Here is an 18,353-nt window from a genome sequence, read left to right on the forward strand (position 1 = left end):
ACCATAGTAAGATAAACTCAGACACGGTGTTAAATAAACGAACTTATACCAATCGTACAAATATCAAGTACCAACACCAATGTAGTCCTAGTACAGTATACAGAAACTTTAGCGGCCATTTTCGATACCTTTGTGTGCCACTAACCACAGAAATAAAAAAGAGTAGAACGCGCAACTTCCCAAAACCGTGATATATTCTTTTTTCTATTCACGTGACCACCAACTCCGTCCCCATTTCGCTTGGTCTCTATTTTAAAAGATGAGCGCACAGTGATTTTAGGAGGTTTTAGGTGTTTATTTTAAAAACTACACTAACTATTCTACTTTATTAGGCCAGTTTAGGTTTTGGTAGGTTAACGCCTACACTTTAGCGCTTGTTTGGGAAAATTAATTATTTTATAAATTTAATTAAAAACGTTTAAACAAACGGTTTATTGGGAATATATATATGTCTGGAAATATTTATTTTTCCTATAAGCTTAAATTAAGTCAAAAAAACGAAGAAAAACTACATAAAACGCCCTAGCTTCCATTGACTGCTATAGTAAACGGGAACGAGCTGTGAAAAAGAGAGAGTGTATCTCCTTTACCGATATTAGAGATGCGCGTTCTATTCTTTTTTATTTCTGTGGCCACTAACATAATTCTAACACTTTACTAACTATAGCACAGATACCGATTATAAAATCATTTTAAAACAAAAAAATAATGATCATAAACTTTAATGTTATATAAAATTTAACAGAACTAGCTTGGGATCAGAGTCATAGAAACACGACTATGCGTTAGAAGAACAAAACTTTAATGAGTGAGCACATATTAAACTAATTAGCTTACTATTAATTACCAAAGAAATTAAAACCAACCCTTTTACTGCAGCGGTCGTCTAAGCCTAATCAAAAACAAACCACAAGTAACCAACAAAGCGGTTTACATTTGCCATTGGTGACTGTACAGCAATTGGTAGAATATATTTATAGCCCCCACTAAATATACATCAGGGTTGCTGGTTGGGTTAAGTGACTCCGTACTGATCCGACTTCATATACAAGCTTCAGTGGGGTGCTATTTCTACTAAATTCTCAATTGCTTTTATAACAAGAGACCAAACAGAGTTCATGATATCTTGCTATATTTTATTCCTTTTCTGGTATGCAGTACACGATACGGGATCGGGCAAAAGCCTATTTGACGGCCGGACAAAGGCTGGTAAGAGCCCGCCTTGAACCTACACTGATCTCGAGGTCACAGTGCCGATAGTGGCATTAGTTAGTTCTCGTTTCTCGTTATTATGTTAGGGAAAGGCGAATTATATACCGGACAGAATCACGTGACAGCAGTGTGACGTCATGCGATAAAATGAAAAGATTTGGGGCTGTCAGCGGCTGACCGGGATATCATTAACCTCGTTCACCGGGGGATTGTTTTCATGAGAATAGTCCCCCTTGAGTTCGTATCGGCAGTGTTGACATTGATTAACGGAGTATTGTGATTGGGTAATGTGACGTTAAGCGTCGAGTTGCAACACATTTATACATGTATCATAACTCGTGAGGACTTGTGCATGTGTTAACTTTTAATCTTACACTAGTTAACCTTGTCGTCGCTAAAAAACGTTTGCTTTCGGGGAATTTGGACAAACTATAATCACGCAGTAATATCACAAATGAGAGACTCGTTATATACGAGTTTACAAGTGGCCTCTCTCATCTGTGGTAATATGTTCGATACCGACCCTTGTATAGAGCAAATTCATTGAAACACCTCTGGTATGGAGCTGTTAAATATCTATAAAATGTAAAATCACTTAATTTATAACTAGTAATTAATGAATACAGCTCTATAATTAATAAATACAGAGCAAAGTAAGTTTCAGCGCTTTAGGAATTTATTAATAAAACAGTAAACTACGTGGCAAATAAACCACCCACAGTCCTGACATAGCGTGGGAAAACTGATTGACGTGACAGGGCGTGGGAACAGAGTGACATACCCGGAACTACACGACATGTGTCGGTACAGTGATTTTTACTCTTTGTACCGGACTCCTACTCTGTTAGTGTATTATTTTTTACTATTTTGTCATTTTGGGCAATTGATTATCATTGTTTTGTTCCAAAACGAAGCCACAAATAAAGAAACCTCTGGTACGTTATATATTAGGCCGGTGGAAAGTGTTGGGGGTTGGGACAGGGCTGGTGGTTTGTGGTTATACGGGTTCCAGTTGTCACTTTTTCTCACTTTTCAGGTTTTTCAAGTTAGGATGACGTAATCAGGTTGCCTTATACACTGGATCATGAAACTTCCAAAGCTGAACTTGGTGTGTTTCGTTTTTATTTTGCAATTAACTTATTGTTTTGGTGAAGATTATTATGAAGTGCTCGGAGTATCCAAGGATGCCTCACTCAAACAGATTCGTAAAGCTTTCAAAAAACTTGCACTTACCATGCATCCAGACAAAAACGTCGTAAGTAGTTTTTATGTGGTGTTACCAACTGTAAAAAGTAAATGGTCATATATATTTGGGTGCTAGTGAAGAGTCTCCCCCCCCCTTTATTTGCTAATCACTAACCCCTATAACCACTAACTACTAACCTCTATAACCACTAACCCCCTAACCATTAACACCTAACCCCCCAACCTAGGGGTTAGCGCTTAGTGGTTAGCAATTAAGGTGGGGGGGGAAGACTCTTCACTAGTACCTAGATTTGATGGTAACAGTTTTGGTCTTAAAATATTCCTGAAGTCTCCATAATACCCATTTTATCATTTTTTTTTAAATAAACGTAGGTGTTCTTGTCAAAAATTAATTTTAAAAATGCGCGAAAACGGCACTGTATTTTCATATCAGATGAGTTAAACAAAAGTAGAAAACCAATTACTACGTTTCATTTTTACGTTATAAATTACACAATTTGTTAAAATTAAAATGGTTGGGGTTTAGGGTTTAAAAAATGCGAAAATTAACATTATAACGGGCCATATCGTACGTAACATACCGTCCTTCTAAAGTAATAAATCATTAAACGAACAGGGCAGTATGAACTAATCCCTATAAAGTTTAAAATTACGTATTTATAAATAACTTTTCAGAATGACCCAGAAGCCCATAATAAATTTATAAAAATCAATGGAATTTATGAAGTGTTGAAAGATGAAGACCTACGTAAGAAATACGATCAATTTGGTGAAGAGGGATTGAAGGAGAATGGGCGTGGAGGAGGAAGATATGAAAGTTATAATTATTATAGAGATGAATTCGGTAAGTTATTATTTTTTTTGGTTTAAATTTTAAATTGTGATACATAAAGCTATTGAGATTGAATACAATTTTATTCATTATTTATTTATATATATAGTGGGGTGGGGGAAGATGGGACACCTTTAGCACAAAATATTCAAATATCCTGATCGTGTTTTAAACAATTAACAACGGTCTATGAAAGTCGCGAGGACAAGGTTTTATAATTCTTTGAATGTTCTTTGTTTACTACCAAAGGAAATGGAATGAAAAGGTGTCCCATCTTCCCCCATCCTACTATATATATTTTATATATATATATAATATATATATTATAAAAAAAAATTAAATCCAAAAAAAAAAAATTGATTTTGAAAAAAATTAAATACCCTTAAAATAACATGTCAAAAACATTGGTACAATTAATAACTTTGCCAGGTATTTGATTTAAATATTTTATGGCAGCAATATCCTATATATATTTAATATTCATTAATGTAATTAGTATTTATTTATATATATTATATAATTAATATAAATATATTCAAAAATGTAATTAATATTCATAATATTAATATTCATTAATAACTGTTTTACTTGATTATTATATCAATTCAAATTCATTCAAAATATTTATAAACATTATTAATTAATATTCAAAAATGTAATTAATATTCTACATAAAGATAATAGTCCATAATAACAGTTCAATTTGATTATAATTTCAATTTAAATTTATATAAACTTTTTTTTAGGTATTTATGATGATGACCCAGATGTTGTTACTCTCGATGGAAGTGATTTTGGTAATTTTTTAATCTTTCATTCAATGTGGGTGAGGTCCTTGTCCAGGACCAGGGATTTTAGGCCAGATTTGGCCCATTTCCCCATCTTTTTTCTTTTACTCCTTTCCTTAAGACTTTTTTTAATTTTAAATTTTTTATTCTATGTGGGTGAAGTCCTTGTCGAGATTCGAGAACCTGGAATTTGGGCCCAATATATATCTTTTATCTGTTTCAGAATGCATATTTGCATTGCTTGTCCCCTAAGGGTTAAAGGGGGATACCAACAAAAAAATGTATATATATATATATATATATAAATGTACATATGAAAAATATCACATAAAAAATCACATTGATTTTCTTTAGTAGTTTAGAAACTGGAATCTGTCAAAGTTTACCGAATTTAGGGATCTAAACCTATAAACAAATTTTTTCGTTGGTTTGCCATTTTTACAGTGCATATTACCTTCTATGCAATGCAGATGCTGCGGTGAAATCAGGGGAAACGTGGTTTGTTAATTTTTATTCTCCACGATGTTCACATTGCCATGATCTTGCACCAACTGTAAGTGCTTTGATTTTTGAAAATGTGTATTAATTATTTTTAAATCAATATCTCATAAATTAGATGTTAAATGTTTATTTGACCCTTTAGTGGAAAATTTGTAAAACTGCCTAAGACTTTCCTAAATTAAAAGACAGCTCAATTTATTACCAAAATAGTTAAGAGTTGACAAATTGTGTTGTTAAAATCAAAAATTTTCACAGCTTTCAGCAGCTTTTATCCATACGAATACATACATGGTTCTCATGTTTTTCCTAAACTAATTATTACATCAGCAGCAAACTAATTGAAATTTAAAGTGCCGAATTTTTGCTGAAGAACTTAGTGCAGACTTCTCATGTTTTTTTAACTGTTTCAACCGATTACTACATTATCAGCAACATAAAATATATATTGAAATTTTAAGTGGCGAAAATTTGCTGAAGAACTTAGTGGGGCCATCAATATTGGCGCAGTTAACTGCCATGATAATCGATGGACTTGTAACCAGAAAGGAGTTCATAGCTTCCCATCATTACTGCTATTACTTAAAAATAACAGGGTAAGAAGGTTTACAATTCGTGCATGCCAATGCTTTGTATTGTTCACTTGTTTGGCCAGTCTTTAGAAAGAGTGAGGTTTAGCTACAGGCAGGACAGGATTTTACCGCGACATATTTTATTTTTGTTAATTAAATTTGCATGTTTTTGTTTTATGCATGTTCTAGTGGAGAGAATTCGCGAAAGAAATGACCGGGGTCGTTAACATTGCTGCCCTAGAATGCTCAGGTTATTATTTTGTGTAGCTGTTATTTCACAAAGTCGTTTATTCCCTGTGTACGTTCAGGCATGAACCTTATATTCTGTTTGAAACAAAAGATACGATCGTTCCCAAATTTAAGATTCTTCAGACCCCAAACTGAGGTAGACCTCGTGGTTTATGTTGAACATAAATCAAAGCTCGGCTAAGTTAGCTTAACAACAAAATGATGTTGAGAACAGGAAATAGCTTAGTTGTAGATTTTACATTTATTTTTAAATAGCATTCTTTATTTTCGAGAGTTGAACTGTTTGTATCAACTAGTAGTTCATGTATCTGCTTAGTTGTCATTTTTTTAATTATAAATATACTTTTATTTGTTTTTCTTTTAATATGTATTTTACTACGCCAGTAATTCTTCTTTCTCAATTCTTTTGGGCCAAATAACTTTTTTTTAATTTTTCTTTTTTTGTTAAATGGTACTCTCTAGCAACACATGTGGTAAAACTTTTTGAAAACAATTTATTACCTATATATATTTTTTTTCATGGATGTTTTGTTTAAAATACATCTCAGTTTTAAAATTAAATAAAAGTATTGGATAGTATTAGGCCATTAGCTTCATTATAGGCTATTCCCTTTTAGGTACAATATTATTCTTAGTCGTTTAGCTTTGCTTCTTACTGTTATAAATTTGTAGTTCTATATTCCTTGTCATTATTAGTTTATTTAATAAAGTGGGCAACCAAATGTTTGTTTCTATTAGAAGTTTAACTTGATAATAATTAAACATAACTGGTCTGCTAGGTGTAGCGACCACGCTTATTTTCTTCCAACTAAATGTAAATATTTTTTTAACTGTAAGCATGTTATAACAACTCTTGTTTTGTCGCTATATCCTGCCTTTTCGTTTAAGTTGTTTTAAATTTTCGCTACCGTAATTGAAATGAAAAATAAAGTTATTAATATATTACAATAAAAATATTTTATCACCAGCCAATCAAGTACATGGGGGATCGCAGCAAAAAAGATCTGATGAAGTTCGTGTTGGAGCATGTCAATATTGATGTAAGTTCTTAAATAACACATTTTTTTTTTCTGCCTTTTTTGTGTTTAATGTCTGTTAACAAGAGAAACATTTTTTTTCTGGGTTTTTGTGTTGAATGTCTGTTCACAAGATAACAGGTTTTTTCTTTCTGCTTTTTTTGTGTTGAATGTCTGTTAAAAACAGATCAGATTTTTCTTTTTCTGTTTTTTTTTTGTGTTTAATATCTGCTGACATCGACAACAGGACAGATTTTTCTGTTTTTTTTTGTGTTTAATGTCTGTTGACATTGACAACAGAACAGATTTTTCTTTTTCTGATTTTTTTGTGTTTAGGATTTGTTTACAGAAAAAAACATAATTTTCTTTACCTGATTTTTTGTGTTGAATGTCTGTTTACAACAACAGATTTTTCTTTATCTGTGTTTTTGTTTAATGTCTATTCACAAGATAACAGATTTTTTTCTTTCTGCTTTTTTTGTGTTGAATGTCTGTTAAAAACAGATCAGATTTTTCTTTTTCTGTTTTTTTTTGTGTTTAATTTCTGCTGACATCGACAACAGGACAGATTTTTCTGTTTTTTTTTGTGTTTAATGTCTGTTGACATTGACAACAGAACAGATTTTTCTTTTTCTGATTTTTTTGTGTATAGGATTTGTTTACAGAAAAAAACATAATTTTCTTTACCTGATTTTTTGTGTTGAATGTCTGTTTACAACAACAGATTTTTCTTTTTCTGTGTTTTTGTTTAATGTCTATTCACAAGAGAACAGATTTTTTTCTTTTTCTGCTTTTTTCTGTGTTTAATGTCTGTTAACACTAGAACAGATTTTTCTCTTTCTGCCTTTTTGTGTTGAATGTCTGTTAATAATCGAACAGATTTTTCTTTTTCTGCCTTTTTTGTGTTGAATGTCTATTAACAACAGATTTTTCTTTTTCTACATTTTTTGTTTAATGTCCATTCACAAAAGAACAGATCTTTCTTTTTCTGCCTTTTTTGTGTTTAGGGTCTGATAACAAGAGAACAGAATTTACGTTTTTGTGTGTTTAGTATCTGTTTACAAATAAATTACTCTCTGCTTTTTTGTGTTAAATGTCTAATTTTATGACCACTGAGTTTTCACTCTTGAGTTTTCAATCACTATTTCCTAAAAAAAAGCCATTTACAATTTCTGTTCAGGTGGTTGACCTTTGGGGCGGAAACATCGCTGAAGAAATTTCTTCTCACCCCAAATTACCATGGGTGGTATCGTTCTGTGGCGGGGACGCGGAAGCTCATGAGGACGAAGATGGAGAAATCATTGGAGATTGTCCTTCCAGGAACACGAGGATGAAAATGGCCGGCTTATTGGTTTATATTCTTAATATTTATATCCTTAACATTAGGATTTTCTCTTAATATTTTGGTGCTGAATTGAAATACCTGTAGCACAATTATTTAAGTTTTCTATGAATTTTTACCTGCATAAATTTGTGGCTATTTTCACAGAAAATGAGCATTAAAAGCAGCATATATTTTTATAACATAGATGTACAGGTTTTTGAAATTTTGTATTACAGTGATCAACCATCAATATACAAAGTTTGCACTAAAAATAGAAATCGGAAGCGGTTATTTAAAGTTTCAAACATAAATGACTCGTTTGTCTGCTAGGTGTAGCGACCACGCTTATTTTCTTTCAATTAAATGTAAATCTATTTTTAAGCAGGTTATAAAAACTGTTGTTTTGTCGCTATATCCTGTCTTTTTGTTTAAAACATTTCTAAATCTTCGCTACTGTAATCAAAGAGACAAATGCAGTTATTATTACTTTTTTATATTACTCAATGTACTAACTCAATGTTTTATTTTTTACAGAAAGATATTGCAAATGTTGGCTCTATCGATTGTGGAACCTCCCCAGAGTTATGCAAGCGAGCAAATGCGTCAAAAAAAGCAGGAGTTTATTATTTTCCACTCGACACTTTTCCTGAACCAAAGAAAAATGACAGAATTCACTCATTTAGCTCTTTGGATGCTCGCGAAATATACAGTGAATTTATGCTGCAATTGATGCCAAGCCTTACTAAAGTTACTGTTACTAAACTTGAGGTGAGAGTTTTGTTTTTGTAACATCTTGAATGAATGTGAATTACTTTATCCCCACATGGCCGAAAACGACAGTCGTTAAACACAGGTGTTCTGTTTCATACACTTCGTGCCAGCTTCGGGTTACCAAGTATGTTACTTTGTGGCTGATTATTTTGAGGGAGTATTTTATGTGTGGCTGATAATTTGGACAACCCGTTAGTGACCACTGGATTGGAGCAATTGCTGTTAAGTGTCTTGCTCAAGGACACATACGCCCACAATGGTAGTTGGTAGCAGCGAAGAGCCTCCAAACTTTCTTCTCATTTTTTATTTTTTTATAAATTTCATTTTTTTATTTTGTTTTTGTAAATTTCATTAAATATATATAAAACTTTAAATATCTATTTTATATATAACTCATAATATAATATATACATATATATAACTTAAAATTAAAACGCTTAAAAAGTTTTAAACTAATTTCTTGATTAAAATTATAGAAATTGGTTTCTCGACAAGCTACCCTTGCTTTCTTCCAATTTGATACGACCAATGACGTCGATGTAAAAGAAACAAACTTAAAGAAACTTCCTCAGTTATTAAAAGATCACGTCAGTTTGTACAACTCTTGTTTTAAATTCAATTTCCTGGGTTTTGGGGTAATAGGCCAATTCTGACCTAAATCCCAGGTTTTCACCAAGGACCTCACCCACATAGAATAGTATAGTAGGGCGGGGAAAGATGGCACACTTTTAACACATAATATCTAAATATCCTGATTGTGTTTTAAACAATTAACAACGGCCTATGGGAGTCGTGAGGAAACGGTTTTGTATTTCTTTGAAAGTTCTTTGTTTACTACCAAATGGAAAGAGAAAATAAAATGAAAAGGTGTCTCGATTTCCCCCCACTGTACTATATTATGAAACATATAGAAGGCGTTTAGATATCACTCTACGAATCCATTAGTTAAACAATTAAGAATGGTTTATAGGAGTCAAAAGCATACAGTTTTGTATTTCTTTGAAAGTTCTTTGTTTACTGCCAAATGGAAAGAGAAAATAAAATGAAAAGGTGTCCCATCTTCCCCCACCCTACTATATAAATTTGAATCAAGCTGCTCCTTTTTGATCAAAATCTTGTTTTTTTAATTTACAGAACATAGACGTGGTAAAAGTATATTGCAACAACACACGGTGGTGTTTTGATAACTTCCATATATCGCAAGATTCCGTGTTAGTTTTCAAAGGGACAGGGATTGAGGAATATGAAATACACCATGGTGAGAACTTGTATTTCAAGTTGTTTATAAAATATCAAGATAAAATCTTGCTCTTGTTACAATGTATATTCGTTACAACACATAATATCCAGCATTGTGGCCCAGAGGTAATGGGTTCAAGGCTCTTTGATGCTATCATTATTGGCGTACGTGTCCTTGGGCAAGACACTTCTTTCAACCCAGTGGTCACTAATAGGTTGTCCAAATTATCAGTCATACATAAAGAAAAAATGACAAAAATTCACCACAAGATAATCATACCAAAGTAACATATATGATAACACCTAAGCTGGCACGAAGTGTATGAAAGAGAACACCTGTGTTATAACGACTGTCGTTTTCCAGCCACGTGAGGATGAAGCAAGTTACATTTATTCATTTATATTTGCACATCTTCTTTATCAATCTTTTTATGATGGTATTTGCTCATTTATGCTTTATTCTTATGTCCCATTCAAAACCGTACTGTACTGTATTTATTCTCTAAACGCATTTCTCTAAAACGAAAAAAAATTGTCACTCTCTAAACCAAGCATACAATAATTTTGTTCTCCGAACACATTTCTCTAAAACCCGCCCAACAAACTTTTTTTGTTGTTTTTTACAAATGCATACATCATTCTCTGAACACATTTCTCTAAAAACAAAAACTATTTTTTTGTTATTTTGTAAAACAATCCATACATCTAATTTCATATTTTAAACACATTTATCTAAAAACAAAAAAAAACATTTTTTGTCATTATCTAAAACAATGCATACATTTAATTCGTTCTCTAAACACATTTCTCTAAAAACAAAAAAAAACATTTTTTGTCATTTTTTACAAATGCATACATTTAATTCATTCTCTAAACACATTTCTCTAAAAACTATAAAAAAAACAGACATTTTTTGTCACTTTCTAAACCAATGCATACTTTTAATTTCATTCTCTAAAAACATTCCTCTAAAACTCCCAAAAAACATTTTTTTGCCATTTTTTACAAATGCATACATTTAATTCATTCTCTAAACACATTTCTCTACAAACTATAAAAACAAATAAACAATATTTTTCATCATTATCTAAACAATGCATATTTAAGGTAAATTAACGACAGCTGAGCTGAGTCTGTTCGCGCATGAGAGCGTCCATGCACGAGTTGCGACACTCAACGCCCAACATTTTCATGAAAATTCTCTAAAAGAATCAAATCAGCCATGGTTTGTGGACTTTTTTGCGCCGGTTAGTTTTTGTTATACACCTATTATGTAAATAGTATTTTGGCTTTTTCAGCAAGATTTTTGCTGACTGACGTCTTATATCCTAATCAGGTTGTCTTCATCAGGGTAAAATGACTAAAATAACAATTATTAAAATTATTTATTAAAATCTATGTGTTCCTAGCCGGCAGTGTTGTTAATAAAATAAAAGAAAATGCCGTCACATAAAATCTTGCTGGAAGAGCCAAAATGCCTAACAGCAACAGTATGTATTAAATATTATTTAATGTTAATTAATCTTTTGTAATATACTACAGAATAATGGTTGACTAATTTGAGATTCTTGGTAGTGGTGCAGCCAGGGGGGTTGAGGGATCGTGACCCCCCCCCCTTTTAAACCCCCCAAAAAATATTATTTTTTTTTTTAATTTAAAAAAAAAAATATTTTTAAACATTATTTGATTAAACCCCCCCCCCTTTTTTTTCTTCTGGCTGCACCACTGACTCTTTGTATAAACAACATATGCTATATGCCGTATGCAGTATGCAGTGGCCCATTCAGGAGGCTTTCAGGGGTGGCGGCCTCTCTCTCCTTTAAAAAATGTGTTTGATAAATTGAACCCCCCTTCCTTATTTTTAGACTGACCCCCTTTTTCTGGCTGGGCCACTGACTATATAGTAGGGTGGGGGAAGATGGGACATGAGTCGAGAAAATTGAGTTAAATGTGTCCCATCTTCCCCCACACTACTGTATATCTAATTATAAAAAAAAATAATTAATTTTTTTTTGTTACCCAGTGGTGTCCCCCTTGTCGTGCCCTGCTTCCTGAGTTAAGAAAAGCTTCGACCTCATTGTTGAATATTAAGTTTGGGACAGTGGACTGTACGTCGTTTTCGAGCATTTGTGAAAAGGTAGACTAATCCTCTCACACTGAAGTTTCTAAATTTTCTGGTCTAACAATATAGCTAATATTTTGATACATTTTATACAGGTATAATGATATATAGTAGGGTGGGGGGAGATGGGACACTTTTACGGCATAACATCCAGATATTCTGATTGTGTTTTAAACAATTAATCACGGTCTATGGTAGTCAGTTTTAAATTTCAAATTTTGAGTGTTTTTCCTAACTACCAAATTGGCAGAGAAATTAAATGAAAAAGTGTCCCAACTTCCCTCATACTACTTTACATTTAATATCATTGTAATATTTTTGAGTCATTATTGAATAATTTTGCTTATTTTATTAAATGGGTAAAATGATATATATATATATATATATATATATATATATATATATACTTAATTTCATCTTGTTTTAGATACTTATGAAGTATTATATATTCAATAATTCATCTTTTTTAGTTCAAGATTCATTCCTACCCAACCACCATGTTATTCAACCAATCAGTTGTAACTGAATATAATGGACAGCATAATTCACATGGAATACTGGAGTTTGTACAGGTACTGTAACTTAAATTATCCATATTTTTAAACCAAAATTAACTGATAAAATACCACATTAAGAAAGGTTCAAATTCTCTTCGAGATGGGTTTTAAGCTAAATTATTAAAAGATATTTAGTTTTTAAATGTGCGTTGGTGCCTCTTCTCTTTTTAGTCTTTTGTAAAGTTACGGAATCTTTATTGACACGTAACTGAAATATGCAGTTATACATAAATACTTAAAATAGAAATTATGGCGCAAAAACACAGAAACATACTTTTAATTTTAGAACTATATTTGCCAACTGCGTCTGGCCCATTACATTTTACAATGACTAAGTAAAACGACTCAGACCGCAGGAAGAGAAACAAGGCAGGTTCACATATACAACTATTCAACGAAAACATAAAAACCAAACAGAGAAATAAACACAAAATGGCAACACTGGCGCCAAAACGCGCTGCTTAATAATTGCTAGATTACGCAACCTGGTGCTCGCCAGTTACACTAGGTTTGCATAATAAAAACAGAAAGATAGCATACTTCTAAGGAAAATGCACCTATTAGTATAGAAGTATATAAACTTCAAAACAATCCTTATATAATGTATTGTAGAGTATAGCCCTACTCAATGTAAAGCAATTGTTTGATGAAACAAATATTTTTTTATGTGCAGAATTTTATAAAAACATAAAAAAACAGTTTTTTTTGGTGCAAAATTTAATAAAACCCTTTTTTGCAGGATTTGATAAGCCCACCTTATGAACATTTAAATCCTGAATCATTCAAGGATAAAGTGCTTCGTCGTGGTGTTGGCGTAACATGGATAGTAGATTTCTATGCTAAGTGGTGTGGACCATGTAAGGCGATGCTTCCAGCGTGGAGACAAATGGCAAAGGTTTGATTCTGTTTATTTTTTTTTCATACATTTTGTTACCAATACCAAAATCTCTTGGTGTACATTTTGTTTCTACTGTATCACTGACAATTTAGACAACAACGGGTCGGGAAAATGTCTTTAGGTTTCTTGTCCACCAACACAGATTATGTTCTATGTGGGTGAGGTTCTGCAATGCGGCACGCCTGGGGGTTGTCCTAAAACTGTTGACATGATTTTGCCTGCAATTAATTTGACCTGTCCTATAAAAATAAAATACCCTTAAATTTAGTTGTTAATGGTTTCAACATTAATTGCTTTTGAAATGTCAGTTTTGTAACGCTTTCATTTTTAAGCTTTTTTTATTTAAGGCGTAACCTCTTCACTAAGTTCAATATGTTTGTCAGTCACAGTTTTTAAACTTTTTATATCCATTATAAGCGCAACACACTCAACTATATATGTTATATACTGTTGCTGTAAAACATATTATACTTGCATTTTGGCTCCTCTGGCGAGAATTTTTATAAATGACGTTTTGATGTCATATTCAGGTCGCCTTCATCAGTGTGAAATGACACTTAATGATATATAGTAGGATGGGGAAAGACGGGACATCTTTAGCACATAATATCCAAATATCCGGATCAGGTTTTAAACAATTAACAACGGTCTATGGGAGTCGTGAGGATACGGTTTTATAATTATTTAAATGTTTTTTTGTTAACTACCAATTGGGATAAAAATAGAATAAAAAAAGTGTCCCATCTTTACCCACCTTGTTTTATTTTTTTAAATCTATAAAATTAAAATATTTATATAAATCTATTTGTTCTTAGTTGCTGGAAGGCGTTGTAAAAGTAGGGGCTGTGGATTGCGCAATACCAACCAACAGTCAACTTTGTAAAACACAAGGGGTGAATGCTTATCCGGAAATCCGGCTTTTTCCTTCCAAGAAGAAACCACGTTCCAATCCTTTGTATAAAGTCTACACCGACTGGAATCGTCAAGCGCTTGCAATGGCGGGATGGGCTATCGAGTAAGGAATAGTTTTTATTTTTTTTTACCTTTTTCTTTATCCTCGCATGGCCGGAAAAGGACAGTCGTTAAACACTGGTGTTCTGTTTCATACACCTCGTGCTAGCTTACCAGTTACCCCAGTATATGTAACTTGTTTATCCTCGCATGGGGGTCAACGACAGTCATTGTAACGCGGGTGTTCTGTTTTGTACACCTCGTGCCTGCTTAAAAGTTACAATGTATGCTACTTAATGTATCTGTTAAGAAATCCTTATTATTTATTGATTGTAGATCAACAAATCACGATGTAAAAGATATGACAATGGAAGATTTCGATCGGGGTCAACTTATCGATAAACAAGCGTGGTTGCTCGATTTTTACGCCCCGTGGTGTGGCCCGTGTATGGCATTCTCACCTAAGTTTATTCTGACCTCATTCGTAAGTTTACAACTTGATTTAACATGATTTTTTTACTTATTTCTTTGAAAAAGGTAAAAAAGGTGTTGAAACGCGCTAAACTAAAAGCGTGGCTGTTTCAACCTATTCTATTCTGTATCGGTGAGGTCCTTATCGGGGATTTGGGTCAGATTTTGGCCCAACACCCTTGTGCGTCCGAAAGTGAAGTTCGAAAGTGAAGAGATAGTGAAGTTTCTTACTTGTTCCGACTCCAGCGTCCGACCTGAAAGACTTCATCTGAGGACTCAATCTCACGCGATTTGTGAACATCAACAATTATCCTTACCTGGTTGATTTCTCTGTATTGTCTGCTTATTATTCTATTCTATCCGAGTAAGGTCCCGCAGCCTCAAACCCCATGGGTTCTAGGATTTAGACCAGGGTTGGCCAATTTCCAAACTGTCTGATGTGACGTCGCATTTCTGGCTGTTTCAACAATGCATAGGATTTCCCATAAAAAAAACGGCTCTTAACTTTGACCGTTTCTAATTTCTAAACTACTGAAGAAAAAAAAAAATTTTTTTTTCCATCAATACACAAACTTTGATTTTTGTTGGTATGCCCCTTTAGCTGTACACATTATCCGGAATTCGTCTGTTTTGTCTGTTTTGTCCAGATTTCGCTACCGCATGTAAACTCGGTAATGGGTTTGCATACGACTTCGCAAGGGAATTCGCATGCCGAATACTGTGTACAGCCACCTTAAGCCTAATTTTTTAATTATATATTAAATAACACATCAAAAGAAGTACCTGTATCATATGTGTTTAATATCATCGCTTAAAATCATCAGATCATAAAGAAATATGTTTCTTGCAGAGGTTCATAGGAAGGGTAAGGTTTGGCAAAGTCAACTGCCAACAATTCCCTTCGATTTGTAGCCAAGCAGGGGTTAACGCTTATCCATCTGTGAAATTTTATCATCCGGTTAAATCAGATGAGAAGAGAAGTTCGGTCAAATCCATAACATCTCAGGTAAAATTATCATCACTTGTTTATTCTCACAAGGTGGGGCAACTTCGATTTATAAATGAAAGATTGAATTTTTTTCGTCTTTTTTGCTATACTGAATTTAAATCAATAGTTGCCAGGTCCGCATGAAAAACCTAGAAATCTGTAAAAATTACACAATTTTTTTTTTTTTTTCGATTACGAAAAAGGAATCGGAAAAGTTTATAAAAGTGTAAAGATGTGTAGTAACGATAAAATATTGTGAATGAAACAAAAAATAATAATGTTTTGGATAAAAAGAGTGGCTGTTCCATGCTAACATGGGTTGGAATAAATGTAACTTACTTTATCCTCACATGGCCGGAAAACAACAGTCGTTATAATTATAACACAAGTGTTCTGTTTCATACTTAGCGTGCCTGCTTACGAGCTGCCATGTGTGTTATTTTGTGGGTGATATATTTTTATGAATAGCTGATAATTTGGACAATCCATTAGTGACCACTGGGTTGGAGCAATTGCTGTCAAGTGTCTTGTCCAAGGACACATACGCCAACCATGGTAGCAGTGCAAGGCTTGAACCCATTACCTCTGGCTCTGGATTACAAGCAGACACGCCAACCACTTTGTCACGACGCCGGTATATTTTTACTAAGAACCATTCCAATTACAGGATCCTGATGAAATAACTCAATTGGTGGAACAATTTATTCAACCATATAAACATCTGATAAAAAAGAAATCATCACAGAAGAAAAAAGTAAAAAGTTTTTCCATAAACTAGTAATATGAGCCATATAGCGTTACCCGAAAAAAAAAACGACAGTCATTATTATAACACAAGTGTTCTGTTTCATACACCTCGTGCCAGCTTACGAGTCACCAAGTATGTTACTTTGTGAGTGAATATTTTTTTGGTAGGTGGTATTTTCTTCTTTTTTATGTGTAATTGATAATTTGGACAACCCATTAGTGACCATTGGGTTGGAGCAATTGCCGTTGAGTGTCTTTCCCAAGGACACATACACCAACAATGGCAGCAGCGACAGCTTTGAACCCATTACATCTGTTTTGTAGGCGGGCATGCTAACCAACTGTGCTACGGCACCGGATAATTACCAAACCATATAATCAACCTTTCTTTTGTTTTCAGGATGAATTATAAAAGCAGATGAAAGTGAAGTAGATTTAACTTAGGAAATATTTTGCACAAAGTTGTGAAGCAAAGTTTACCTTGAATTGGCAAGTTGTTGCGGAAGTATTGTCGCTCGTGCTTAGATTTATATTGGAAGCTGTGCATTAAGTTCGTACATTCGTTATTACACACAACTTATTTACACCTTGCGACCATATTTGTTGCAGATATAATATAATACACGAAACATTTGGTTATCGCTGTCTTATTATTTCACATATGGTGCACCTAAAAACTTTTGTTGGTAAAACCATACATGTCCTAATCTAAGGTTAACAGTTCTTGTTATCTGTGCTGTTAGTTTCTGCATACTCACATGAATGAATGTAACTTACTTTATCCTCGCGTAGTGGGAAAACGACAGGCGTTAATTACGGGTGTTCATACCATGCCAACTTACGAGTTACCAAGTATGTTACTTCTTGGGTGATTTTTGGGGGAATTTTTCTTTTGTTTTATGTACGGCTAATAATTTGGACAACCCAAAAGTGACCACTGGGTTAGAGCAATTGCTGTTAAGTGTCTTGCTCAAGGACACATACGCCCACAATGTTAGCAGCGACGAGCCTTGAACCAATTACCTCTGGGTTAAAGGCGCCACATGAATCCTTATTTAAATTTGCCCTACTGAACATCGCATGTTATTATATCGGTATACTATTTTAGAAACACCCATGAGGTATAAATTATTGAATTACAAACAGATATTTCAAAATTTAGCAATAAATACCTGAACAACTACAATGTTGGGTAAAGTGGGACACCAAGGTAAACGTTTCTTATGTCAATGCCTTTATGCAACTTTTGTGTAATCCAGAACTTTAGTTGTGCTGGTTTGTTAGCCACACTTTGTATAACTATAGTTTAAATCGGCCGATTCCAATGGATATATAGTACGTTGGGGGAAGATGGGACACCTTTTTATTATATTTTTTCGCCCAATTTGGTAGTAAACAAAGAAAATGCAAAGATTTATAAAACCGTATCCTCACGACTTCCCTAGACCGTTGTTAATTGTTTAAAAGACGATCAAGACATTTAGATATTATGTGCTAAAGGTGTCCCATCTTCCCCCACCCTATTGTATCTTAGTTTTTCCTTCAAAACTAATTGTATGAGACAAAATCATATAATTTAAAAAAAAAATTGAAAAATGTCCCTGATTTCAATTAACCGCTTTTTTGTAAATTTGAAATCTCAAACATGTGCTGGGCTACGTATGTATTTATAAATCGGGAAGTCGTACCATAGGTCGTCGCAACCGAAAGCAGTAATTTTGTCCCATAAGCTGACACCCTAGTAATTGATAGTTAGTCTGTGTAGCGAGACGTTAAGAAGTCACGATAAATGCTCATGACTTGATGGAAATAGCTGCTTTGCGACCGACGGTCAATTGAAGTATGTGAAAAGCTTGCCACCCAAATCCGCCATGTCGTGCCGTAGCCAAAAAAAGATATAAAAAGAATAGAC

The 18,353-nt window shown here is 33.4% G+C and overlaps 1 protein-coding gene across 1 annotated transcript; it reads left to right on the forward strand.

Moving 5' to 3' along the window:
• Positions 1 to 2,221: 2,221 nt before the first annotated feature.
• On the forward strand, positions 2,222 to 17,080 carry LOC149731168 (endoplasmic reticulum disulfide reductase DNAJC10-like). The gene is made up of 19 exons (XM_089884376.1): positions 2,222 to 2,467; positions 3,094 to 3,262; positions 3,997 to 4,047; positions 4,509 to 4,591; positions 4,998 to 5,132; positions 6,326 to 6,397; positions 7,554 to 7,724; positions 8,232 to 8,465; positions 8,945 to 9,055; positions 9,603 to 9,726; positions 10,815 to 10,954; positions 11,731 to 11,844; positions 12,300 to 12,401; positions 13,126 to 13,281; positions 14,100 to 14,299; positions 14,572 to 14,719; positions 15,557 to 15,712; positions 16,362 to 16,448; positions 16,842 to 17,080. Exons 1-19 carry the CDS (start codon positions 2,297 to 2,299, stop codon positions 16,851 to 16,853), a joined length of 2,436 nt encoding a protein of 811 aa, XP_089740502.1. The 5' UTR covers positions 2,222 to 2,296; the 3' UTR covers positions 16,854 to 17,080.
• The last annotated feature ends 1,273 nt before the right edge of the window (positions 17,081 to 18,353 follow it).

This window comes from Ciona robusta, chromosome 9 (genome assembly GCF_009617815.1).
Source record: "Ciona robusta chromosome 9, ASM961781v2".
Taxonomy (NCBI): Eukaryota; Metazoa; Chordata; class Ascidiacea; order Phlebobranchia; family Cionidae; genus Ciona; species Ciona robusta.

Excerpts from the sequence above, each read along its gene's own strand:
- LOC149731168 (XM_089884376.1), top strand. The coding sequence starts at position 2,297 with ATGAAACTTCCAAAGCTGAACTTGGTGTGTTTCGTTTTTATTTTGCAA. Across the intron at positions 3,263-3,996 it reads TTATTATAGAGATGAATTCG|GTATTTATGATGATGACCCA; the intron begins GTAAGTTATTAT and ends ACTTTTTTTTAG. Across the intron at positions 12,402-13,125 it reads GAATACTGGAGTTTGTACAG|GATTTGATAAGCCCACCTTA; the intron begins GTACTGTAACTT and ends CCTTTTTTGCAG.